The sequence below is a fragment of the Dipodomys spectabilis genome, unplaced genomic scaffold (genome assembly GCF_019054845.1).
Source record: "Dipodomys spectabilis isolate Male_0828 unplaced genomic scaffold, ASM1905484v1 ptg000026l, whole genome shotgun sequence".
NCBI classification, from domain to species: domain Eukaryota; kingdom Metazoa; phylum Chordata; class Mammalia; order Rodentia; family Heteromyidae; genus Dipodomys; species Dipodomys spectabilis.
Genome location: NW_024870703.1, coordinates 12,877,230 through 12,904,047, shown reverse-complemented (window position 1 = coordinate 12,904,047; position 26,818 = coordinate 12,877,230). Strand labels below are relative to the sequence as shown.

At 39.1% G+C, this 26,818-nt stretch overlaps 2 protein-coding genes across 2 annotated transcripts; one reads left to right on the top strand and one right to left on the bottom strand.

The window, feature by feature from the left end:
* Positions 1-1,594: 1,594 nt before the first annotated feature.
* Cebpzos (CEBPZ opposite strand) lies at positions 1,595-8,924 on the top strand. The gene is made up of 5 exons (XM_042675405.1): positions 1,595-1,664; positions 4,433-4,548; positions 6,232-6,276; positions 6,940-7,024; positions 8,645-8,924. Exons 2-4 carry the CDS (start codon positions 4,446-4,448, stop codon positions 7,020-7,022), a joined length of 231 nt encoding a protein of 76 aa, XP_042531339.1. The 5' UTR covers positions 1,595-1,664; positions 4,433-4,445; the 3' UTR covers positions 7,023-7,024; positions 8,645-8,924.
* Positions 6,927-26,790, bottom strand: Cebpz (CCAAT enhancer binding protein zeta). Its single transcript, XM_042675403.1, has 16 exons — positions 26,588-26,790; positions 22,914-24,403; positions 19,903-20,134; positions 18,982-19,168; positions 17,401-17,489; positions 16,009-16,062; positions 15,496-15,598; positions 15,319-15,387; positions 14,603-14,669; positions 13,295-13,395; positions 12,962-13,019; positions 12,477-12,673; positions 10,854-10,940; positions 7,897-7,961; positions 7,724-7,805; positions 6,927-7,197 (listed from the first exon to the last, which is right to left on the bottom strand). The coding sequence occupies exons 1-16, from the start codon at positions 26,741-26,743 to the stop codon at positions 7,049-7,051; spliced, it is 3,186 nt and encodes a 1,061-aa protein (XP_042531337.1). The 5' UTR covers positions 26,744-26,790; the 3' UTR covers positions 6,927-7,048.
* Between the last annotated feature and the right edge of the window lie 28 nt (positions 26,791-26,818).

Genomic DNA, 26,818 nt, shown 5'->3' with positions numbered 1-26,818 from the left:
ACAAAAACAAAAACAAAAACTCACCTTCCCATTGGCTTATTATACTCACTCCACACAAGAGTCATTACAATTATTTTAGCCTTAAAAATTCATCTTTCCAACTTGCTGTTCTCTTTCCCTCCCTGTCCTTTCCTCCCCTCCCTCTCCTCTTCCTCCCTCCCTTCTCTTTCTTTCCTTCTTCCTTCCTTCCTTCCTTTTCTTTCTTCTCGTGCAGGTACTGGGGCTTGAACACAGTCTCATGCTTTCATTGTTTTTCTTGCTCATGGCTGGTGCTCAACCACTTGAGCTAAGACTTCAGTCCAGTATTTTTAGTGGCTTATTGGAGTTAAATCTTGGAGAGTGTTCTGACCAGGTCTCAACCTTTAGATTAGCTAGGATTATAGGCATGAAACAGCTGCACCTGACTTTCTTTCTTTTTTTCCTATTTGAGCCATTCCAATATGTTCATCTTGTTTGGATGTCTTATTATTTTTAACAGCAATTTTCTGGTACATTAAATATGTGTGTAGTAGAATGTGTCCCCCTAATATTTATTTGTTGAAATATTAACCTGTCAAGGTAATGATATTAAGAGGTAGGGCTTTGGGGGAGATGATTAATTTGTGAAGATGGAATTCTCATGAATGTGATCAGTACCCGTTTAAAAGAAACCCAGAGCCTCTTGCTCCTTCTATAATGTGAGGGACATGGGGAGAAGGCAACATTTCACAAAGTAACAAAGCTGGCCGGTATTCAGACTGTATCTGCCAATCCTGTTTTTGGAATTCTCAGCCTCTAGAACTATGAGAAATAGTACATTTCTATTGCTTGTATAGAATTACTCTAGGCATCGAATAGAATCTGAAGTGATGTACATTTAACACAATGTTTCATGGGAGCCATGTGGATTGTTTTTAATATGAAAAATGTTTTTTTTAAAGGCAAATCTTTGAGTGGAATCTATTTTTTGGAGATTGCGGATGTCTGATTCAGGGTCATAGTTGGGTAGGAAATCTGGAGCTGTGTAGGAGCTCTTCTCAGCGCTTCCATACCTGATGCTGACAAACTTATCATCCTTTCTCTTCTAAAGCATCCCGATCCCTGGAGTAAGGAGCAAGCTCGTAGCATTGTGCACTCCTGACCAGTTCTTTGTGGATATATCGCTTTCCTTGGACCGCACTGCAGAGGAGGGTAGACCTTGCAGCTTTGGGTCGTCTGGGCTTTGTTGCGTGGCCCTTCGGTAAGTCTTCATGGTCCTTTCTTGTTCCTTCCCCTCGACTGCTCCCAGATCTCTTCAAATTTTAATTTGCACCCGAATTGTCTAGGGGTCTGGCCAAAGCGTGGATCATCAGATCCTGACGCGGTGGGCTGGCATTTCTGATGGGTTCCCAGGGATGCCAATGTTGCTCTAAGCGAATATGGCTCGTGCACTTTTTTCCCTCGCACTTGGTCCCGGGTTCAGATGAATTGCCTTTCACTTCCTGGCTGAGTGATTGACAGAAGAGCTACTAATTACCCCAGAAGGGAAAATAAACCCCGGAAGGGAGAACACCCAGGTCGCTAATTTAAGTGCACGCGGGGGCGTGGCCAAGGGCGGGGCGGGGCGCCGCGACCTTGCGCCTGCGCAGCTTCGGTGCGCGCGCCTTCGGTGGGACAGGCTGACTTGGGGATCCCTAGTGCGCCGGGTAGGATGGGTGTTCCGGGCGTCACCCCGGGAAAATCTGGTCCCTCGGAGACCCCCGAGGGCCCCTAACTCTAGTTCCCGCGAGCCGGCGCCGGGCGGGCCCGGGGCGACCGTGGCCGGGCCCGGCCGGCGCGCACCCCGGAGCCGGACGGCGCTGCGGGCCGCGGGGCTCCCGACCCGGAGCTCCCGAGCTGCTTTTGCGCCTTCAAGCCCGGGCCGTGGGTTCTGCGCGGAGCAGGCCGCTCTCTGTGCCAAGCATGGCTTGGTTTTTGTTATTTTTGTTGGTCTTGGGGGCCTGAACTCTGGGCCTGGGCGCTGTCCCTCAGCTCTTCAGCTCAAGGCGAGCGCTCTACCACTTGAGCTACAGCGCCACTTCCGGTTTTCTGGTGGTTTATTGGAGATAGGAGTCTCACGGTCTCTCCTGCCCGGGCTGGCTTTGAACCGCGATCCTCAGATCTCAGCCTCCTGAGTAGCTAGGATTACAGGCGTGAGCCCCCAGCACGAGGCTGCTTGTCTTATCTTAGAGGGTGGAGGAAAACAGCTCCTTCCCACCTACTCACCTGCCTCTGGTTATCCTAAGTTACTTGGAACTTCACTTTCTGCATTTCCCATGAGAACAGTGAAGGCTTTAATCTTTTGATCCCTGAGTGATCACATTATCAAGATGAGAAAAGGGAATTTGGGGGCGTGGGGACACGTGGTGGCCGTATTAGAAGGCTAATACTACAAAAAGAGAGTATTTCATTACCTCTACCCTCAGTCCTTGTGAAAAGAGGTGGAAGCAGATGGAGCCAGGAAAACGTTAACACTGGGGGGCAGAGACAGTGTGACAGCACACAAAGGAAACTAAAAACCTGAGATTATAATTTGAGTTTACATTTCACATATTAAAATGGCATATCCTAATTTTTACTTTAAAAGACCACTTACCCATGCTGGGATGGTGGCTCAGTGGTAGAGCGCTTGCTTTGCATGCATGAGGCCTTGGGTTTGATTCCTCAGTACCACATAAGAAGAAAAAGCCGCAAGTGGTACAGTGGTTCAAGTGGTAGAGCGCTAGCCTTGAGCTGAAGAGCTGAGGGACAGCGCCCAGGCCCAGAGTTCAGGCCCCATGACCGGAAAAACAAACAAAAAAAAACCCCAAGACCACTTACCCCTTTTTTGGAGAAGATACCAGGGATTGAGTTCAGGGGCTGTAGATTCCCTCAGCTTGGTGCTCTCACAGTGAAACCCTGTCTCCAGCCCGGTGTTTCAATGGTTGAGATGGCTTCATGGACTTTTCTGCCCTGACTGTCTTGGAACTCTTAAGTCTCTAGATCTCAGCCTCCTTCTTGAGTAGTTGGGATTACTGACCTTAAGCCACTAGCTCAAGGTACTAGGGGATCAGACTGTAGGCATCACAAATGCTAGAATGAACTCTGCTACTGAGCTACACCCCAGCCCACTAAACCTCCTTTCTTAGTTGGCTTTCAGTTATAAGAAAATCAAGTCACTTTAGCCAGGTGCTGGAGGCTCTCACGCCTGTAATCCTAGCTACTCAGGTGGCTGAGAGCTGAGGATTGTGGTTTCAAATCAGCTGGAGCAGGAAAGTGTGTGAGACTCTTTAACTCCAGTGAACCACCAGAAAACTGGAAGTGGTGCTGTGGCTCAAAGTAGAAGAGGGCTAGCCTTGAGCAAAAGAGCTCAGGGACAAAAACGAGCTTTACAACGTCGGTGGGGGTGGGGGGGAGGGGAGGGAAGGAGAAGGATTGGGATTGGGGGGGAGGGGGGAGGCTGCGAAGGGATGTGAAGGGTAAACCAAAGGAGGAGGCTGCAATGCTTGGTAAGAAATGTACGCATTATCCTGCCCATGTAATTGTAACCCCTCTGTACAGTATGTTCACAAATAAAATAAAATTAAATTAAAAAAAAAAAAAGAGCTCAGGGACAGCGCCCAGGCCCTGAGTTAAAGCCCCTAGACCAACAAGAGAAAAAAAATCAAATCAACCGACTGTAATCAGCTTTCTACCTGTGGTCGGCCTCTTGTGTAATTTGGAGTACCTGCTAAAGGACATGGGTGCTGTTTTTAACCAAGCCTCTTGAGGGTGATACAATTTGTTTTTTATTTTAAACTTCTTTATTGACATAGATTACATAAACTTCACAGTACTGTGGGATAGTGATACTTAGCTAATGTCACAAACACATTTTAACCTTCACAAGGTGAATTGTCATCATGGTGATGCAATTAGTTTTAAAAGACCTAATAGCAATTCTAGAATAGGACCCGAATAATTTACTACTCAATTTTGTACTGTTTAGTAAAAACTGTGGTATGAACTGTGGCATGAACTGTGGCTCACTTCAATAATTTCATAAATGAACTCATCACTAAAAAGGTAAAACCACTTCAAAATAACCTTACTCTTTGTAGGCACTTTACTAAGAGCCTGCATATACCAGGCCTATTAAAGATCACCTCTTAATTCCTAGCTCAGCTAAAAAGTTGGAGTAACCTGTCTCCTACCATTGTATATCTTCAAGAAACATGTAAAACCTTGACTTCACTAGTTGACAGCTCCTGATCTTCTGTACTTTGTCTAATTGTGTATCTTTGAAGTTTATTGTGCTCTAGGCATTGATACAACTAGGTAGGGAGGGCATGTGTAAAAAAAGCATACGGTAACAAGAGTGTTATTTCCTATATACAAAGCACCCAAGAACTATGTTTAGATTCAGCAAATGAATATTTATACATGCTCATTCAGGTTGCTATTATTGTTAATTTAGGACAGCCTGTACCATGGAACCAACAGCAAAGAAGATCTTTAAAGGAGTTTTAGCAGCTGAACTTGTAGGCGTTTTTGGAGCCTATTTTTTGTTTAATAAGATGAACACAAACCAAGGTAATCACAATTCTGTAAGTAGTTATGCTTTCTAGAGGGTTTTACAGGGACACATTTGGGTACTAAATGCTAGTGGCACTTGTGGACACACGTTCTTCAGATTCAGTGCACTGAATGTTTTGATGGACTTGCGGGGAAGCAGGTACATTATTGTAAAACAGGTGACTCTAGTTTGTTAGATTGGGGAGACTCCTCATCCCTCCATGGCTTGCACTAGTAGGGAAAGGAAAGCAGGAGCCTGGATGGAGGAGACTGGCGGCCTACTCCTTCCCTGGTTGTAGGCTAGACAACAAGAGAACATCAGGCATTCTCAGGATGCTCTTTCTACAGACCATTCTAGTCTTCTCTGAATTAGCAGTGACACTAAAAACCTTTACCAAAACTCAACATTTTAAAACTATATTAAAGCCCTCAGCCTTTTAAATTAGGAAATGCTGCCTTTTCTTTCTTGGGTAGTGACTATTTTGGAAGTTTGCCACTTGTCTTTTTCAGAGTACTCCTGTGCCAAGGTGTAGTCTATACTTTTAAGCTGTATGTAAAGAAAACATACCAACATTTTTTCTTTTTTTTGGATGGGTCGTGGGGCTTGAACTCTAGGCCTGGGCACCATCCCTGTGCTCTTTGCTCAAGGCTGACACTCTACCACATGAGCCACAGCACCACTTCCAGTTTTCTGAGGTTTACTGGAGATAAGTCTCATGGGCTTTCCTGTCCGGGCTGGCTTTGAACCACAATCCTCAGATCTCAGCCTTCTGAGTTGCTAGGATTACAGGTGTGAGCCACTGGTACTGGCTCCACCCCAACAGTTTTTAAAAGCAAATTAAAGTTATCAACTTAAAAACTATGATCTTTGTATTTTTGTAATAGGTCAAAGGCTGATTTTTCTTAATATGTTTTAACATTTCACATGATTTTATAAATGGCAGCTATCTTTTATTTATAGTTTCTTATCAGGGCAAAGTGACATACATAAAAACAATTAATCAAGATTTCACAGTTCATAACATGCTTTAAAATCTTATTTCTAAGTAAAACATCATACATACAAGTCAAATTAAAAACTCTAAAATAACTTTAAGAAAGCTACATGTGAAGGCAAGTTCAACCTAGATTTTGTTGTAAAGAATTTAGCTCTAGGATGACTTTAAAACAAAACCTTTGCTGATACAAGGACACAGGATAACCTATTCCAACAATGCTGCCCACAAGACAGTATACTGGAAATGAACTTTACAACTTTGAGGGAGGTGGGGGAGAGAAGGATAGTGGGAGAACAAGGGAGGGGGTAGTAATGTTCGACAGGAAATGTGCTCATTGCCTTACTCACGTAACTGTAACCCCTCTGTACAGCATCTTTACAATAAAACTTTTTTTTTTGCCCGTCATGGGGCCTGAGCTCTGGGCCTGGGCGCTGTCCCTCAGCTCTTCAGCTCAAGGCTAGCACTCTACCACTTGAGCCACAGCGCCACTTACAGCTTTTTCTGCTTATGTGGTGCTGAGGAATCGAACACAGGGCCTCATGCATGCAAGGCAAGCACTGTACCACTGAGCCAACTTCCCAGCCCACAAATACATCTTAAATGTCTGTGATTCGTAGACCTTAAAGCGCTGAATTGTGGATGTATGTGTTAATATAATGAATTTCTGACCATATCTAATCAAAACTTTTTTTTAAATTTTCAGATTTTAGGCAAACAATGAGCAAGAAATTTCCCTTCATCTTGGAAGGTATGTTTTGCCTTAAGCAAAAATATAATACAAAGTAAATTTTGCAGATAACCTAGAAATTCTATAGTAACTTTATGACTAAAGGCTAAATGAATTTATTTTGTGATAACTGTCCAATTTTCAATACTATTCTCCCCTTATTTAGATCCTTTTGAGACCACAGTGTGGAAGAATCTCACCTAGTGTAAACTAGACAAGGGCACAGTTAGTGGACTGGATTCTTTCTTTACTTTTTGATGGTGATTGAACCCATGTTCCCATATATGCTAGGCAGGTTCTCTAGCACTGAACTACACTCTCATGGATCCTTGGACTTGAGAATGAGACCTCTTTGAGGTGGCAGAAGCAAACCAGAGCTGAAACCTTTAGTTTTAAAAGATTCATTTTTCTCCTTTCAGGTTTGCTGTCAGGTAGATATTAAATTCTACCTAATGGAATCTTTAAGGACTGAACAAGATGACATTATACTCTTAAGACTAACATTTGGTATAATGTAAAAAAGAGTGCTCATTACATATCAGTAGAATGGCTTGCGCTTACAAGTGAAGTAAAAAATCCTGTGGTTCTTTTCATTTTACTATGCAGCAGTATGTGAAAGCCTGATTTTCTCAACGTTTTAACATTTCACACGACTTTATAAATGACAGCTATCTTTATTTATAGTTTATTACAAATCCGTTGAAATGTCTGGAATGTATGGAATTAGAGAACAAGATCAAGAAAAGTGGATGAATAGCAAAAATTAAGAGTAAGAAAAAATTTAATTTATAATTTACTTTGAAATTCTCGTTTTCTTTGTTTTGTGGCGTTTTGGAGTCAGCCTCTTCTTTTTGAAATTTTTCTTTCTTTGGATGATACTTTTTGTGTCTCTGTTGTGTAGCCAATCGTCACGTTCAGCCTCCCACTTAAGCTGTTTGAGGCCTTTAAGAGAAGAAAGATAAGCGTATCACAGGGTAGATTCTGGACTACTATACAACATCCAACTGAGCAGCAGGAACTCCAGGTTTGCCATGGACTGCAGTCGCTCACTTTATTGTCAAAGTCTAATGTCTTAGGAAATGAAAGAAACAAATGCTACAGTTTCCCTTTCTCCAAAAGAAAGAAACTACCAAAGAAAGAAGTATACAAAGGTACTTTTAGCAAACTCATTCTATGTAACAATAGCCCACCTCCCTAAAAACAACAGTTAACAAAAAAATTTGTAGTCTGTAGCCTTTTCTTGGATGTTTAAATACATTTTAATTATGTATCCTCTATAGAGTAGGAGATGAAAAAGCTGTTCATTCAGGTTGTAAGGTCTCATAACAATGTCCTACTAAATATTCATCAGCCAAGTTCTCTGTGTTTGTTTTAGTACAGGGCATGGATCCCAGGGCTCATGGAATACTAGGCAAGTGCTCTAGCACTGACCTACATCCTAGCTGAAGACTATTTTCAAGTTACTTACTTGCATTGTCTTTGTTAGCCATGGCGTTCATACCAAGGTTATCAAACTTGGATCCCATATTTTCATCCAATAGGTGACCAAACTTAAAAAAGGAAAGGGGTGGTGTTAAACATATTAAAACACTTAAAATAATGTAAATCAATTAACTCCTTAAACTAGCAAATTAGCTTTACCTCTTCTGCAGACACAAACAAGCTGGAGTCATTGAAGTTTCCTCTCTTCTTCTTAGTTTTTGGTCCTTGAAAAATATGTTTAGATTATTCAGTTTGAACTCTAATGACTTCAAGGCAGAAAAGGTCAAAAGCTATGTAGATATGACCATGTAAGATGATATTAAGTGAAATGAACCCCACGATAGGGACACAAGTGGTTTTTTCTTTCTTGCTATTGTTTTTAATGTATTTATAATGTACTATGTGATTTTTTTTTTCTTTTGTATGTTCTTCTCCCACAGTACAACATGGTTTTCACTGTATTTGATTCTGGTGCCCTGCATCTTGTATATACATTTTTCTATTTGGGGAAGGGAAGGGAAATAACAAAATGCTGAAATAAGGATACAGGTTGACCCATTGCAACAATGAGATGTACAAGACACTATGTTGAAAACAAACTTTACAACTTGGGGCGGGGGGAAGGGATGGTAGGGGAAAAAAGAAGAGGTAACAATGCTGTACAGTATTTTTACAATAAAAAACATTAAAAAAAGAAATCTAATGAATTCAAAATGCAATATCTGTCAATACAATTATTTTATTTAAAAACATATTTTGGCAAAAATATAATGGCAAGTGCCTTCTAGTAGTGAGAAAACCCTGGAATTTAAAGATACAATTTGAGAGCTGATATGTATGATTTTTTTAAAAAAAGACTATCTTAACAAAAGTGTTTAGATAACAATAGTGTGTTCTTCTTTTTCAGAATTCGCTGCTGATCCTTTTACTGGAGAAGAAATATGTACCAAACAAGACTAAATTCTCACAGCGGACATGGGCAAGGTTTGAAATAGTTAAAGCAAAATATAAATTTTAATTCAGAGATCTTATTCTTTGGACTATGGAAATGTCATGAAGATATGTCTACAGTGTTATCAATATACTTTATACTTGTGAACTCATCTATTCTTCTGGATCTATAAACTTTTCAAAGTTGACAATAAGAAAATGTTATTTTGGGTATTTATTAACTTAAATTCATACAAGATTCTAAAGGTATTTAATTAGAAATACTGTTATAATGAATTTTCACCTTTCTTGAAATATTACTTTTTTATCTTTGATATCAATGTCTATAGCACTACTAGAGATTACTTTTAAAACAATTATTTTACATTAATGAGTAATGCTATTATGAATAATCATATCCACAGACAAGTATATGTGTGGCTATTAGAGAGCTACTTTTGATAGAATAGCACTGGGAAGATTTTAGTTTTTGGCTTCATTTATCCTGTATGTATGTAGCTGTGGTCTCAATTAGAAAGCATTTCTGTGCCACTTTTTAATTCTTAATGATACTGGATACCTATACACAGATATAATGTACCTCTTTTCGCTCTCTCTCTTTTCCAAATCAATCCCATCAGGTATCCTAAAATCTTAGGCTAATTTCTCCTGAAATAATATTTATTAAAGACATGGTTACCAAGGGAATAGCACCTAGTCAAAAGTGCAGGAGGATCTGATATAAATATTTTTTCCCCCTAATGGATGATTTTTTTTGGTTGGTTGTGGGGCTTGAACTCTGGGCCCGGGCACGGTCCCTGAGCTCTTCAGCTCAAGGCTAGCATTCTTGAGCTACAGCACCATTTCTGGTTTTTGAGTTGTTAATTTGAGGTAAGAGTTTCACGGACTTTCCTGCCAGGGCTGCCTTTGAACTGCGATCCTCAGATCTTAGCCTCTTCAGCAGCTAGGATTACAGGTGTAAGCCACTGGCACCCAGCCTAAGGGAGGATCTGGAGAAAAACTCTGCCTTGTATTTAAGCATATGCCACTAGCTAAATATGATCTCATGTCATCTAAAAGCAGGTGATATTGGACAATAACATAAATACCTACTAGCTGTCTTCTAGCACTAGGGGACAATCTACCAACAATATGTAGATAAAGTTGTTAAAATTGTTTTTCATTACTTTTTAGCTTGGCAAATTAATTTTTATTCAGTATTTATTTGGAAGCAGAAGCTAAATATATTGGAAGCAAAGTATATATTGTTTCCTACAATGTTACCACAAACTTAAAACTATCACTTGACCCAACACTCTTTCCATTTATTAGCATCTTTCAAATGGTATACTCTAAAGCATAATTTTGTAAGATGTAAAGAATGTTGGAAAATAGATTAATGGAAAGAACTGAAATATTTTCTAAAACTGCAGTCACCTAAAATAGGACAGCAAAGTTAATAAATAAGGGCTTTCACAAGGGTCAATGGCAAAGAATGTTTGAGCAAAGGAAAGAGGTATTGATATATATTTACATATATTCAAAAAGTATTTTGAAAATTCAGGATTTGCACATTATGCCAATAAATGCTTTAACTATGAATGACAAAATGGTCTAAAAATTTTAAATGTGAGAAAAAACTTAAAGGAGAAAATGGTATAGGTAATATGAGGGAGATAACAGTCTTCACATTAAAAAAGATCCTCTTGCAAAAACATCTTTTGTGTCTATATGTATGTGTGCCAGTCCTGGTGCTTGAATGCAGGCCTGGGTGCTCTTCCTGAGCTTTTTTGGCTCAATGCTAGCTGCACTCTACCACTTGAGCTATAGCTCCCCTCCCAACTCTTTTGGGGGGTAGTTTATTAGAGATAAAAGTCTCATGGACGGAAGTGGCGCTGTAGCTCAAGTAGTAGAGCGCTAGCCTTGAGCTGAAGAGCTGAGGGACAGTGCCCAGGTCCAGAGTTCAAGCCCCATGACCGACAAAAAAAAAAAAGTCTCATGGACTTTCCTGCTTGGGCTGGGTTCAAACCATAGATCTCAGCCTCTTACATTGTTCAGCTAAAGAAACATCTGTAGGAAAAATCTCTCTAAATTATACAAACTAATTTTATTCTCCAAAATTATAGTGAATACTACTTTTCATGTAGAAACTGCTTAGGTTTAAGAGATTAAATGAATTTTCTTACCTTGAAATGACCCAGCAAAGTCGATATTACCTCCACTCTTTCTCTTGCTTCTCTTAGCATTCACTTCGGAGTCGACTTCATCAAATTCTATTACCCAAAAAAGTTGCACATAAGCTATTTATAAATGACAGGACTGGCGAATATTACTTCAAAGTACACTAAAATCTAATAGCAAGGTACTGTACTATTATTCCATGGGTTTGTACCTTTACAATAACATTAAAACAAAGACTTCAAACATAAAGGTAACTGGTATAGTTCTCTATATTGTACAACCATATAATTTACTAGGTTAATTAGACCAAATAAAAGAACGTTTGCTTTCAGTACTGGGATTTGAACTTGCTAGGCAGATAGTCAATTGCTGAACCTCAATTGCAGCTCCAGTCCTTTTTGGTACTGGTTATTTTTAGGATAGGTTCCTACTACCTCCTGGGTATGTGCTTGGCAACAATACACCTATTTTAGGCTTCCAAGTTGTAGAGGGATGACAGGCATGTGCCAACTATGAGTTGAAAAGGGTCTTGAGAATTTGCTCCCTGAGCTTGTCTCAAACCATGATCCTCCTTGTTCTTATTCACCCATACATCTAGGATTACAAGCATGAGCCGCTGCTCAGCTAAAATTGTAATGAAGAAACTTGTGAGGTCCAATAGCAGGAAGTTAGGCAGATATGTGTATACTAACTAGAGCTATGTGAAATGCCAAGAAAAGTTAGGAACAGTAAAACAAAACAACACAAAACAGTGTTTGGTGCCCTGTGCTAATTTTTGTTGTTGTTGTTGTTGGTTGTGGGGCTTGAATTCTGGGCCTGGGTGCTGTCCTTCAGCTCTTCAGCTAAAGGCTAGCACTCTACCACTTGTGCCACAGCGCCACTTCTGGTTTTCTGAGTGGTTTATTGGAGAGAGAGAGGAGTCTCACGGACTTTCCTGCCCAGGCTGGCTTTGAACTGTGATCCTCAGATCTGGGCCTCCTGAGTAGCTAGGTTAGAGGTGTGAGCCACTAGTGCCCGGCTTCTGCTAATTTTTAATAAGATCAAATTTTGATCTTCATCTACTCCATCTAGGTGCAGAACTATGATGAGGACTTTAAAATATCGTTACTTTTTTTTGGTAGTAGTGAGGCTTGAACTCAAGGGATTCATACTGCTAGGCAAGTGCTCTATCATTTGAGCAACGTCCTCTAACCCTATATTCTTTAGTTATTTGGGGGATAGGTCTTGTTTTATGTCTGGGCCAGCCTGGACCACAATCTTCCTATTTATGCTTCCTGAGTAGCTGGGGAGCATATATACTATTATATCCAGCTTCTCACATAGGCTAGGTAAACACTCTTGCTCTGAGCTATACTCCCAGGTTCTTGTCAATTACTCTTCTAACATTAAAAAGAGGACAAGTAACAATACAGCAGGTACTGTATAGAGAGGTTAATCCTTAAGATTAAAGCAAAAGATCAGCATTTAACTCACCTGCTGAAAAAATAAGCATCCACAAAACCCACATTTACAAGAAGGAAAAAGGTTCTCTTTAAATTTCTGGTCTGTGTGACTATTAGTTTGAATGAATAGCTATAGTAAAAATCTTTATTAAAAACTTGCCACATGGAGGAAGAGAGATGTAGTACCTGGAATGCCCTCACTTTCATCTTCCTGCACATCCATAAATGTTCCTCCATCTTCATCAACTTCCTCGAATTCTTCATCATTCATGCTTCCGAGAGAAACTTCATCATCATCCAGGTTGCCAAACTCATCATCACTGCCCTCAGAATCGTCATCTTCCAAGTTTGCCTTCGTCCTTTTTGCTTCTTTCTTCACATTGCTGGAAAACACACAAAAACATCATGCAAAAGAGGGCAGTGTTTTCTAATGTGTGTTAATGCAACTAGCAGAGTATGAGGCTGTTGACTTAAAAGGAAATGACACATTGCAAAGTATATTAACGTTCACTTTTGTAAAGGTTCAGAATGAAAGTACTGTACTGGCTTCCCAAACTTAGCTGAATACATTTTCCTTGGATGTCACATAGTTCTATGGTCTCCTCAACTGGGCGACAACAATTTGGAAAATGCAAAGGAAAAGAGTAAGAGAAGAAGGAAAAGTACTTCACCTGGCAAAATCAAGATCATCCTTTCCAGAGGAGAAACAGTTATCATCTTCAAATGTGTCTGCAAGAGAATATAGAAACTGTGACACACTGCAAAGAATAAGAAGGTTGACAGGTCTTCTAACTAATAAAACCAATATAGTGACAGGATTGTTTAAAAGAAGCCCCAAAATGATACAAATGTGACTACTGCTAGTTTATGTCAACACAGTTCTTAACCCTTCACTTTGTTATATAACATTCTTAATCACTCAGCTCACATTTGCCCGTAATATCCCATATTTTATTAACAAATAATAATAGATTATTTTACAAATTGAATCATAAAAATGTTACCAATCAGCTTTTCAAATTCCTCATCATCCACATCTTCTATACTTTCTTCATCTGCATTCCGGTTTTGTTTCTCTTTAACAACAGCAACTTTCTTATAATACCTAAAATAAAATGCAAGTTACATAGTTTTACTAAAGATTTGATCTTTTGTATACCCAACTGGGTAAGAATGAATGAAATTCGTATTTAATATGTAAGAAAGGTTTTGAATTCAATAATACCTGTAATGTATATGTGAAGTGTAATAAATTTAGAAGACTTGTTTCTAGGCGAGCTCATACCTATATTCCTAGTTACTCAGGAGGCTAAGATCAGACTCTTACCTTCAATTATTCAGCAAAAAGCCAGATGTGGAGATCTTGCTCAAATGGTAGAGTATCAGTCATGAACAAAAAAACTGAGCGAGAACTTGAGTTCAAGCCCCAGCACTGGCATAAAAAAACAATACAACATACAATTAAAAAGCCAGGAGTTATTGCATATTCCTGAAATCTCAGCATTTGAGAAGCTGAGGAAGGACGATTATGAGTTTGATGCTAGCTGGAGCTAACCAGCAAGATGTTGCTGCAGGGGCTGGGAAGGTGGCTCAGTGGTAGAGCACTTGCCTTGCATGCCTGAGGCCCTGGGTTCAATTCCTCAGCACCACATAAGCAGAAAAAGCTGCAAGTGATGCTGTGACTCAAGTGGTAGAGCGCTAGCCTTGAGCTGAAGAGCTGAGGGACAGCGCCCAGGCCCAGAGTTCAGGCCCCACGACCGGACCTCCCCACCCCCCCCCAAAAAAAGATGTTGCTGCTGTTGTTATTGTTTTGTATTTTGTGCTGGTCCTAGGGCTTGCAGTCAGAGCCTGGGCACTGTCCCTCAGTTTTTGGGCTCAAGGCTAGCACTCTACTACTCTGAGCAATAGCTCCATTTCTGGCTTTTTGGTAGTTAATTGGAGATAAGTCTCATGGACTTTCCCGCGCAGGCTAGCTTTGAACCATGATCCTCAAATCTCAGCTGCCTGGGTAGCTAGGATTATAGCTGTGAGCCACTGGCACTGGCCTAAGATGCTATTTTTTAAAAAGAAAAAACAAGGTAGAAATGAATTGGAGGTGTGACTCAATTAGTAGAGTGCTAGCTGTGAGCAAATAAAGAAATGAAGCCTAAGTTCTACAAACTCTGATTCATAAAACAGTGATTTAAACTTCCCTTACAAAAATGGATAGACATATCATTTGTAATTTTCATAACATGCCAATGACAAAGTATTTTATGGAATCTAAAGCTTTATAAATAGCTCCCCAAATGAAATGACATTAAGTATATTACCTATAGAAAAACACTTCATCCACTGGTATTTGGCTTTCTTCTTTTGCAAGGAACTCCTTACTATTCACTATAAAAATAAAACCAAAGCATTTAATTTTTTTATAGTCCTTCATGGTACTCAAGCTTGTGAGACTACATACAATCTTTTTTTTTTTTTTTTTGTCTTTTCTTTTTTGGTACTGGGGATCGAACCCAGGACATTGCACTTGCTAGGCAAGTGCTTTGCCACTGAGCTACATCCCAGCCCGAGACTACATACAATCTTAAAGCGTGAGCAAGATGGGCAAGAGATTCGGAAGCAAAAAGGACAATGGAGACTCAGCATTCGAAACTACTAATTATAGAAAAAAACTGGGTGGTAGGTACACAGTCCACCCACAAGGGAAGGTCAGGGTCTTTGTTGTTTTCCAGTTGGGATATGGGATCCAGATTTCAAGATAAATAAAAAAATTCAGTAATAATAATTATCACTATAAACTTGCCATTTTGTCTTGGAAGAAAATGACAATACTAGCTATTCTAAGAACATCTAGTTGAAAGTATATAGAGCTTTCTACAATTTTACTTAATACTGAGAAAACTATGAAATGAGAATAATATACTTTCTGTCTTCACAATTAAAGTTTGACTCATTTTGATTACCTTGATAAACTGGAGTAAAGAATATCAATTGATGTTTTACTTTTCTGTTTCAACTGTCCAAACTTTATACTTACCAGCAAGACTGCGAATGTCCTTTATAAAATGTTTCCTTTTGGGCTGCATCACAACACTGTCAGTATTCTCTGAAATGCAAATCAAACTAATGTAAGACTTAGCTATACTGGCTATAGGCTCATATTATTTTCTAAACATAGCAGTAAAAATGCAATAGTTTATAGAATGAGGCATACCTTTGCCTTTATGTGGCTTTGGATTTCGGTATACGAATCTATCCAAGAATCTTATTAGTGTGAAATCCTCCAGTGGGTCCCCTGAATACTGAATGTGATTTCCCTGAAAAGCAGAAAGCGAGGTTTTAAGAAGTTAATTAAAAAATAATACACTGGTGCATAAGCAACCAATAAAATGTCAGTTATCCTTATCATACATATTTTAAGATGAATTGTGGATTTCATGGATAAATACTATTAATGGAGACCAACAGCCAGGAACCAAACCTTGAAGTGATACACTAGAAATGAGAAAGAGGAGAAGATTCTTTCTCTAGAAAAGCCAGAATGTGGCAACTACAATAGTTTTCTAATGGCATATAACCCATTCATCTTAGAGTGGGAAGAATTATTTGCTACTCTACATTACGTAAGATGCTGCTCCTTTATAAGTGCAATAAAACATACATGATTCTGTCTGTGGGGGAAAAACACTATGACCAACAAGTGATAGGTATTTTTGAATACACTTACCTCAAGGATAGTCTTTGCAAAAAGGGCCACAGAAGGATGAAAATGCTCAGCTAACTAAAAAGAAAAATGTGGATACATCAGTGTTTCTAAGGTCAACCCATCCCATAATTATAGCATGAGGACAGCTACAAAGTTGAAACTTAAACACATCAGAAAAGTGATTTTTCAAACACTTGTCTTAGGACTATTGATACACTTTAAAATCAAGGATTCTACCCAGGAATCCTCATGTCTATAATCCTAGCTATTCTTGAGGCTGAGATCTGCAGATCAGTGTAAAAGCCAGCCCAGGTAGGTATCTTCGAGACTTTTATCTCCAATTAAACAGGAAATATAAGCAGAGATAGAACAAAAATTCAAGTCGTAGAATTGTGACTCCTCACCTATTGTGGGAGTTATGTTCCAGAGACCCCTGCAATAGGTGAAAATGAGCAAAGCAGCAGCGTTAGCTAGTCATCCCTTGTTATATTACAGTTCGCTTATTGCTACTTCACAGATTTTCACCTATTGTGGGGAGGTGTCTCTGGAATGTAATTATTGCAATAGATGAGAAACCTCTACTTTTTAAAAAACTCATGATACAGTGAAACTGCAATAAGTAAACTGTGATATAGCGAAGGACAACTGTACGAGCAAGTGCACATGGACATACATGGACAGAATAAAGGACTCCAGGACTGTGGGGTGACAGATAACGTCATAGGAATATATTTAACTCACTTTACGAAAGAAATCAGAGAAAGGCTATTAGAAATACAGATTCTCTTTCCTTTAAAAGTAACTGTTTGCAAAAAATTCTAATAATGCACAAAGCAAACTATCCATTTTACTGCAGTTTCATGCAGTCATCTACTGACAGAAAGCAATAAAACACCAGGCACTGGTAGCTCATGCCTGTAATCCTAGCTACTCAGGAGGCTGAGATCTGAGGATCACAGTTCAAAGTCAGCCCAGGCAGGAGTCTTGTGAGACTAATCTCCAATTAACCACCAGAAAACCAGAAGTGGGCGCTGTGGCTCAAGTGGTATGGTGCTAGCCTTGAACTGAAGAGCTGAGGGACAGCACCCAAGCCCAGAGTTCAAGCCTCACGACCCCCCCCCCCCCAAAAAACAAAAAAAGCAATAAAAAATACAACCGTATGTTATTTTGTACAAAGTGAAGCCCTTAAAAACCATTTGCTACCAAATATGCAAGTTTCATTATTTATTAACTCTTGTATATATTATTTGCAAGAAAAATGCAAACTAAAAGGTATAGTTACAAAGGCAAGAATATAAAGCATATAAATATAAATTGAATATAAATATATAAATATATTAGAAAATATAAAATAAAACATAAAAATATATAAAAATATAAATATAAATAGAAGATAATTTGAAATTGCTTCACCTTTTTGAGTTCCCAAAGACTTGTGTTTTCAGCTCCACAAAACAAAGGATTTCTACTGAATGGATCGTAAGTATTTAACTGTTTGCCACCTACAAAAAAACAATAAATGTATTTCCAAATGCTTTATTCCTAGCACAAAAGGCCACTAAATCTACCACAGTAGGTATAAGTTCCAACATTCTTACTTAGTCCAGTATGTTAGAGTTAAAGTTCCAAATCTTTTTTTTTTTTTGGGTCCGGTTGTGGGGCCTGAACTCTGGGCATGGGCACTGTCCCTCAGTTTTTCAGCTCAAGGCTACCACTCTACCACTTGAGCCACAGCGCCACTTCCGGCTTTTTTTCTTTTTGCTTATGTGGTGCTGGGGAATGGAACCCAGGGCCTCATGCATGCAAGGCAAGTGCTCTACCACTGAGCCACCTTCCCAGCCCCAAGTTCCAAGTCTTTTAAAGAATTTATTATCAAAGTTTAGTATTTGTTCTTGAATAAAACACACAATGTATTTACTCTAACTACTATAAGGTTTCTATAGTAACTAAAAGTGAAAAAAAGTCATAAATGTTAAGACGAAATTAACCTGAAAATGGAATAGGTCAAGTCTTTTGTGGTTATAGAGCCCATGATACTTGTTATCAAAAGCATGTCCAGAAATAATTCTTACTTGGAATAGATTTACATTACCTTCATATTTTCAGACAATCAAAATTAAAACAAGATTACATGGTCTACTATGAACTGTCTCATAACACATATGCTTGTCATCCTTCTAAAGGATTACTCTTATTTTGGTCTTCAGGGTAACTGATAATTTTTTTTGGCCCTACTATCCTATTAAGACTTAATTTGATATGTGTGTTTCACAGAAAGTTTTACTCTAAAATAGTGCTTTAAGAAGTTGTAGAGGAGCCGGGTACCCATGGCTCATGCATGTAATCCTAGCTACTCAGAAGGCTGAGATCTGAGGATCACAATTCAAAGCCAGCCTGGGAAAGGAAAGCCCATGAGACTATTACCTCCAATAAAACACCAGAAAACTGAAGTGCCTCAAGTGGTAGAGCGCTAGCCTTGAGCTGAGGGATAGCGTCCAGGCCAGAGTTCAAGCCCCACGACCAACAACAAAATAGAAGTTGTGGAGTGTGAATATGATGATCAAACAATAGAACCAAGAAATTCACAATAAATAATCAAATATTTCAATATATGAAATATAATTAACAGTGTATGGCCAAATCATACTCCATTTATATACCATCTTTGGGTATCATGTGCTCCATGTTTGAGGTCTTGGTTCAAAGGTATAATCGGGCACTTACAGTGGAAGGAAATGAAATTTATGGTGCATCTAATGTTTCCACAATTTCTTCATCTGCCTTCCATAGGTCTAATTGGTATATACTAATGTGTGGTTTGTTAATAAAGACATTAGTAACTTACTACGTTAAAAATTTCCTTCTATGGATGCAGATGTAGCTTAATGGTATAGTTCTTGTCTAGCATGCATAAAGACCAATCCAACCTGCTCTTTTAAAATGAAGATCAAAGAAGAAACTAAGGTAATAATTTAAACATTAAAAGAAACTCACCTTTCAAATTATCAAAGTGTACCCAGGAAGCTGTCTTTGGTTTTTTAGTTTCTGTATTATTTTCAGACAGAGTTTCCTCTGTTTCAGTCTTTTTCTCTGCATCTATTTCTGATTCTTTATCTGCATCTGTGACCTGTTCTATGTCATCATCCTCCACATCAACAAAATTTTCTTCATCATCAGGTCCCTAACAAAAACATACTTTAATGAATCTATGTTAAATGGCTCAATGAAATTTGCATTCAATTTTATAATCTATAGTTCTGAAGATTCACTCATTGCAATTTTAACAAAATATGAAATAAAGTGGAATGATGCCATCAATGCTAGTTAGAACAGAAAGATTATGCTCTTCAAAACATAATCTTTTTTTTTTTTCTTTTTGTGGCAGTATTGATGCTAATTCAGGGTCTGGGTGCTATCCCTTAGCATTTTGGCTCAAAGCTGCCTAGAGTGGCACTGAAGTGCTATCCTCAGATCTCAGCCTCCTGAGGAGCTAGAGTTACAAGCATAAGCCAAGAGTTTGATCCAAACAAAGTTTTAAGCCAAGAATTCCTGAAATTTTGGAACTATTCTTTGAAACCATTAAGTTCTCAAATACCTAATATAAATAGTCCTATAAAGCAAGTGCTATTTTCCATCTTAACATTAAGAAACAGGTTTAAAAGATATACTACTAAGCTCTTCTACACCATCTCATAATTGTAGTTTTTAGTGCAATACAGTTTATTACAAGTGGAAAGGCCTATCAATCTGCTTAACTTGTTAACTATAGTTAATCTAGCACTAAAACTCAGATTCATCAAACTCTAGAACTTATTATAAGCTCTAGTAAATTATGTTGTCATTGAAGCAAAGGAAAACAAAAAAACTAATATATCACAGCACCCACTCAATTTAAAAAGCAGTTGTAAAATATACCAGGTGATCATTCAGTTGACTTCTTAAATCTGGTTTTGCTTTAAGGATCTCAGACACAAGATACAAAGCCCCACATATGAATGGTGGCATCTGTACACAAGTAACTTGGAGCAACCTCTTCAAAAAAGCCTTCACCCGGCGCAACACGATGTCAGCTTTCAGAGACTTGTAGACAAGGTTAAGAAACATAGCTTGCTTGGAACACATCATTAACCCTGGGTCCAACATTTTCCTGTAAAATGATTAAAGGACAAATATTTCTTCATAAAATCATCTCTACAACATTTTAGACTCAACAGCCAATCATATAACTGAATCTCAGTGATAATTTCCTTCTTGTTCAAATGAGATCATTTCTGCCCTAATAGATAAAATGTAACTTAGTGACCCTCAGAGTTGATGATTAAAAAGGGAAGGAAAGGCATGGGAACAGGAGGCATCAGCCTCCCCCCCCCCTTTTTGCCTGTATTTGCCTTTTTTTTCCTTTTTATAAATCAACAGGTAGAGCCTTAACAGTGTAAATTTTATACAGATACTGAAAGGCCAAAGGGAAGCTGACTCACAAAGCAGTGGACTAGGAGATGGAGATGAGGGGCTTGTTTGTCCTTGCATTGCTACTTTACTTTCTGGATAACCTTGGGTATCCAGAAAATAGATCATGAAGACTTTAGGTAATCTATGGCTCAATGTACCATCTGCAAAGTACTCTTTCCATCCATGCCTCTCTGCTCAGAATACTCCTCCTCAACTCTCTCCATATACACAGCACATGAATTCAATTCATCTACTTCTTTCAGTCCCAACATGTATGTTGTCCAGTTTCACCTTTGGCTTTTCTGTAGTTTCACTCAAAGTCCAATAGGAATTGTCTTTGTTATTATTGCTGTAACCCCAGAATCTTAGGTTATAAGGTCAATGTTGGATGGATGCATAACTTTTAAAAGCAGATGAATATTGCTTGTAACCCAATCCAATGTTGGACAGCTTGTTTTGCTAGAAATTCTGTTTTCTTGCTTCTGGGGAATGAACACAGGGACTTGTGCATACTAGACAAGTGCTCTATCACTGAGGTGTTGTCCTAAATTTTATGCCTAGAAATGTTTTCTTTGTCCAAAGCTGAAACCTACTCCTGGGTTATATCCAACCATGAGATCTTAGGTGGCTGGAGCCCAAACTATCCTCAGCAATACATATCAACTACACTTTAAACTACAAAGCTTTTCAAATATTTGAGCCAATATAGCTATTATGTGTCTCTAACAGGCTGCTCAACTCTAATTTCATGTTTGGGGTGATGGTACTGGGAACTGAATGCAGTGCCTTAACATGTGCTCTACCACTGATCCGTTATCAGAGTCTTGCTCGTATTTTAAAGTACTCCATTTCTAGTTGCTAATTCTAGAGATTCTTCAACTCTCGTGGACCTCCAGACCATAGAATGCTCATAATGAACCCTATCCTCCACATTAGCTTTAATACTATATGGTGGAATTATTACTTCCTTGCTTCCAAGTACTTTCACTACTGCTAGAAATATAATCACTTATTCTTGTGAAATGTTTTCATACTGCTGTACATACCCATGTCCACCAATTGCCAGTTGTGTAACTGTAGAATCTCTTAGTGATACTTTTAGTTTGCTATTGAATTCTTTACACACTTAAACTTTTCAACATTTCTATCCATTTAACTCAGTTTTAGTCACAAACTCCATCCTATATCACAATTGAGAATTTACACAGGAGAGTCTCCATCATTTAACAAAAAATGTTCCTGAAGTTTTTGACAAATCATATGTCTATAAACCAAATGTCATTTCTTTTGCCCGTTAATAGGGAATTTTCTTTAAAAGGATTTTTAGTAAGACCTATAACAAGCAAACACTTCATGAGTTTACAAACCTCATAAAGAAAACCATCTGTGAGAGGTGCTGGCACAGAGTAATTAAAAACTCAGGAATTATACTTTGCTGTGTTGTATACTTTGCTGTGTTCAATGAACTTGTGATATTACACAGATATAGACAAATGTTTTCAGAAAAATTAGAAGTTCTTTAAATATTACAGCGAAAAACCTTCAAGACTCCAAATTCTACATTTTCAGCCTTGGGACAGTTCCCAAACTAAAAACATTATTATTTAGCAGCCAGCATTTAGTGAGCTGAGTCATGTTAAGAACTTAACATACACCTGAAGATTATATGTTAGTACATATATTGCTGTAGTTTGGTTTTATGTTCCCTCTTAAGGTCTGTGTGGTAAAGGCTTGGGTTCCAGCAGGGTGCTACTGTGAGATGGTGAAACTTTTAAGAGGTGGAATTTAAGTGGGGGAGGTCTTTAGGTCCTTAGGGAAGGACCTAAAAAGAAGACTGTTGCATCTGGCCCTTTCTTCTTACAAAGCTAACATACATTAACTCATCAATCATCATTAAAGTTCTGGCTCTATCAGTCACTGCCTTTATGATCTTGGGAAAATTTTGCAATCCTCATAACTATACAAGATAGATAACATTATGCTTTGAGTTTATGCTAAATTAACTACTGTTGTACATGTTTCTTTACACACACACACACACAGAAATATGACATAAAAAAATATGTAGCACTGTTGGAAAGACCAGTATACAAAACCTTAATGTTGAAAAAGAGGGTTAAACATGCCCTTGTCTCAAAAAGCTGAGATCATAGGTATGTATTATCATGCCTGGCTGAAAAAAGCATACTTGCCCAGCAGATAACAATGCTCTATGGAGGAGATATAAAAGAATAAGTAGAAGTTTCTTTCATACCTGAAATCCTATTTCCTTAATATTCCAAAAAGAAATGTAGCAAAACATAAATTTTGCTTTTAACTCAAATAACTCAAAAGTTGGTGAGTACTGAGTTGCTGAGGGAGGCCTCATCTCCAGGTTTCTAACTCTCCTCTGGTCCAAAAGAGAAGCACTGCACTGAACTTGCCACATGAGACCAACTTATTCCTGATATCCATACATTGTTGTACAGTGTACTTACCTGTATAATGCTGAATAGTATCGATCAGAAATTGTCTGCTGAGAATTCATTACTTGAAAAAGTAACATTAAGGCCTGTACACTGGTACTGAAGTTTACAATATGCAACACCCTGAACAAGGTATCTATCTGCTCCCTCACTTTGTCATCACCTGTCTCAGAATAGGGGTATGCCCTATTCACACCTGTTAAAAGGGCACTAAGCATTTTTGACTCAATATCCTTTTTCTTGATACAAGTCCGAAAAAAACAAAAATAAAGAGTTATTAATTTGTTAGCCAGTTCGCTTTCTTCGTGGGAGAAAACCATTTGATTCAAAAAACAAATTGCATAATATTGAGCTTTGGAGCTGATATTTGAGCGAAAGAGAAGCCTTTCTACTTCATCACATACAACTCTTTTCATATTGGGATGTTTACAGAGTAATGTCTCTAATAGATGAGAGGCTTTTGTGGCAATTTTATTCTGAGGATCTCCCAGTTTATTTACTACCTGAACAAGAAGAGCCTTTTCTTGCTCAGGTTTGTTACAAAGAAGCTCATGAGCTGTAATAAGGGCTCTAGTTTTAGTGGCTACTAATGAGTCATGACTTAAAGTTTCTAAGACCTGCACAAATTCAGCTACTGAGTGTTTCAGCTGGTGTTCAAAGTACCACAATATCAGTCTTCTATCTCGTGAATCCTTGTTGCCACCGGACATCTTTTCTAGTTTGTGGAAAGGATGCTGGCTGAAAATTCTTAGCTTTCGGCTTTCTGGCAAAAGGTCTGTGATGAGTAACTCTTTGAAAGTATCCAAAGCCATGAGGCACTGTTGTTTGCTGCCTTTCTTTTTAACAAGGTTCACCAGAGTTTCTACAAAGTGGAGTGTGTGAACAGCATCATCCTGGATGAGAAGAATCATGGCTGCCATTCTGTCACCTAGTGTTCCTGAGGATACAATTGCCTTCATCCAGGTAGAAGAGCCTCCCTTTTGATTGTTTGTCTTGTTTTTGAATAGGTTGACTTCATGTTCATACAGCTTCTGAGCCAGGGTTTGGTACTTAGACACAACTTCCTGAGACTGGGGTTCCAAAGAATATTCATTGCAATACTCTAGATCAAACCATTTGCCTCCAGGCTTGAGTAACAATGTCTGCCTTTCAAAGAATTCAAAGATGTCTTGTTTCTCTTTGTTCACTTTTGGCACACTGTCATTCTTATCAGAACACTGTTCTGGCTTATTCTTATTTTTCTTCTTGCTGACTGTCTTTTCATTTTCTGCTGAATTTTGCTTTTTCTTATCTATTGTAGATACTTTGGCTTCTTTTTTGCCGGCATTTTCTTCTTTTGCTGGTTTATCATCTTCAGTTAAGGACTTTGCATATTTAGCCAAATTAAGGTTTTGAATAAATGCTTCCAATTCACCTTGCTGAAGGTCATCAACTGCTCCTTTTTTGCCTCCGTCCACCACTTCCTCATTCTCATCCAAAGTAACCAGCATAAGATAATCTTGCTGCATGAAAACACAAGAAAGTAAAAAATACATTGTGAATCAGCATTCATTTAAAACTTCATCTTTGAAATTAGTTGAAATCAATGAAACTAATTATTATGGTAATACCTAGAATCCTATCTTATGCCCAAGTAAATACTTCATGGATAATTTTAAAATGTGAACAATGACACCATAAAATAAGACAAGTACAATATAACTAAACTGAGAATTTCAGAGTAGAGAAAACATCCTTCAAATTAAAAAAAAAAAAGCCTCAGAGTTCACAAAGAACAGGATCAGTTAAGTTACCATTTCTTCTCACACACAAAGCACACAGCAAACCAACAGACAAATAACAAATTAAAAACAAATAGTAACAACTCATAGTAAAGTGGTTTTAGTAGCTTAATATGAAAGTTCCCACACATCAGTGATAAAGGGACAAATATCCAGTAGGAAAACCTGCAAAGGATATGAACAGTATAGAGAAGAGAAGGTCCTTCCATGATAAAAAAAAAAGTTCAACCTTGCATTTACAGAAATCCAAATTCAAATCACAATGATACATCCATTTAACCTGGTTTGGATAAGTGAGAGAATAAGGTGTTTGTGAACAGGATTGATGTGAATGTAAATGGGCACAACCTCTATTGAGGGTAATTTATCAAAATCAAACTATGGGGTAGGGAAATGTGGCTCAAGTGGTAGAGAACTTCTCTCTCATGCTGGAGAGCCTCTGGGCTCCATTCTGCAACAACATTAAAACAAGCAAACACCTAAAAGGCACATCCATAGCCTTTAATCTGAAAGTGCACATTTAGAAATGTGAAGCAAAATATGTTTAATGTCATTTACCACAATTAGTTAAGATTGCAAAAACAAGGCAACAACTTAAATAACCAAAATAAATGGCTGGCTAAAATTAAGATATAATAATTTAGGCAGTCATAAAATCAACGATACAAGATTTTTTTATAGATATACATTAGATTCTTGAAGGTGGAGAAAAGATGCAAAATATATGGTACTGTGTAAAAAATGACACACATAATTCATAGACAGGTGCTGAGTAAGTATCTGCATAGTAAGGTAGAGACTTACTGGCAGACAAAAGTTGTTATCATGTGGCGATATTACCTATTCAGATATTAAATAAAACTCCTGTAGAGAGTAAGCTATTCTTACGGGTAGCAAATGTCTTTCCTTCTAACCTCATCTTTGGTCTCCAAAGAAAAGAATACTTCTAGAAATTAGAACAAATCCTGCTTATAATCTTTTTGTTGTTGTTGTTGTTGTTGGTCATAGGGCTTGAACTCTGGGCCTGGGCGCTGTCCCTCAGCTCTTCAGCTCAAGGCTAGCGCTCTACCACTTGAGCCACAGCACCACTTCCGGTTTTCTGAGTTAACGGTTAATTGGAGATAAGAGTCTCACGGACTTTCCTGCCCAGACTGCCTTTGAACCATGATCCTCAGATCTCAGCCTCCTGAGTAGCTAGGATGACAGGTGTGAGCCACTGGCGCCCGGCTCAGCTTATTACGATCTTTGAATGGAGAAAAGCCCTTTCTTACATTTGATTATCTCAATTCTTACTATTCTTCCTTCTTTCTGCGTCGGCTACAGTGCATTTCTGCCTCCACAGCACCAGTTAGGCGCAATTACACTTTGTATCTGCGGTTCCAGCTGACAGGTACGTAGCTCTCTCTTGTTCTTCAGGGTTTTTTGCTCAACTCTCTTCTCAGAGATCCTCTCTCCGATCCTACCATTTAAAACGGCAATGCCCCTCACTACTTAGCGTCTGAGGAGCAACCACTGCACCTGTTTGTTTGCTGTCTGTCATACTAGCACGTGCGTTCCGCAAAGAGGGCTTGGGGAGCGCAGCGAGCACGCCCAACTCTCAGAAGTTGCAATTCCCACACCGCGGACGGTCACGACACTGGAGCGCGGGGTGAAGACCGAGGCGCCGGGTTCCTCCCGCCTGACCCCGCAAAGAAATGAAAGGGTCCTCTACATCCTGGGGCAGGCGATCACGCCAACGCTCTGAGGGAAGGCGCGTGGGAAGCGCCCGCGGCGCACTCGGCAGGGGAGACTCGGGCCCAGGCGGCCTCCTCGCCCCGTGCGAGCGCGGCCGGAGCGTCGTTCCGACCCGCGAAGCCTCCCGGGCCCGGTACCTGAGCCCCTTCCCCGGAGGCCGGCGGCGCTCACCTTAGTGCCTCCGAGGCGTAACACTTCCTCCAGGGAGAACCCATTGTCGGCTTCCACGCCGTCATCCTCGTCTTGCTCATCTGGATCCTCCACGGTCGCCTCCGGGCGCCAGGGCCGCTTGTCATGGAACTCCAAAGGTTTCCTGGCCCCCGACATGGCTAGCAGAGCACGCGCGCCCAGCTAGCGCTCACTTCCGCCCCGCCCGTGACGCACTTCCTCCGGGGACGTGTT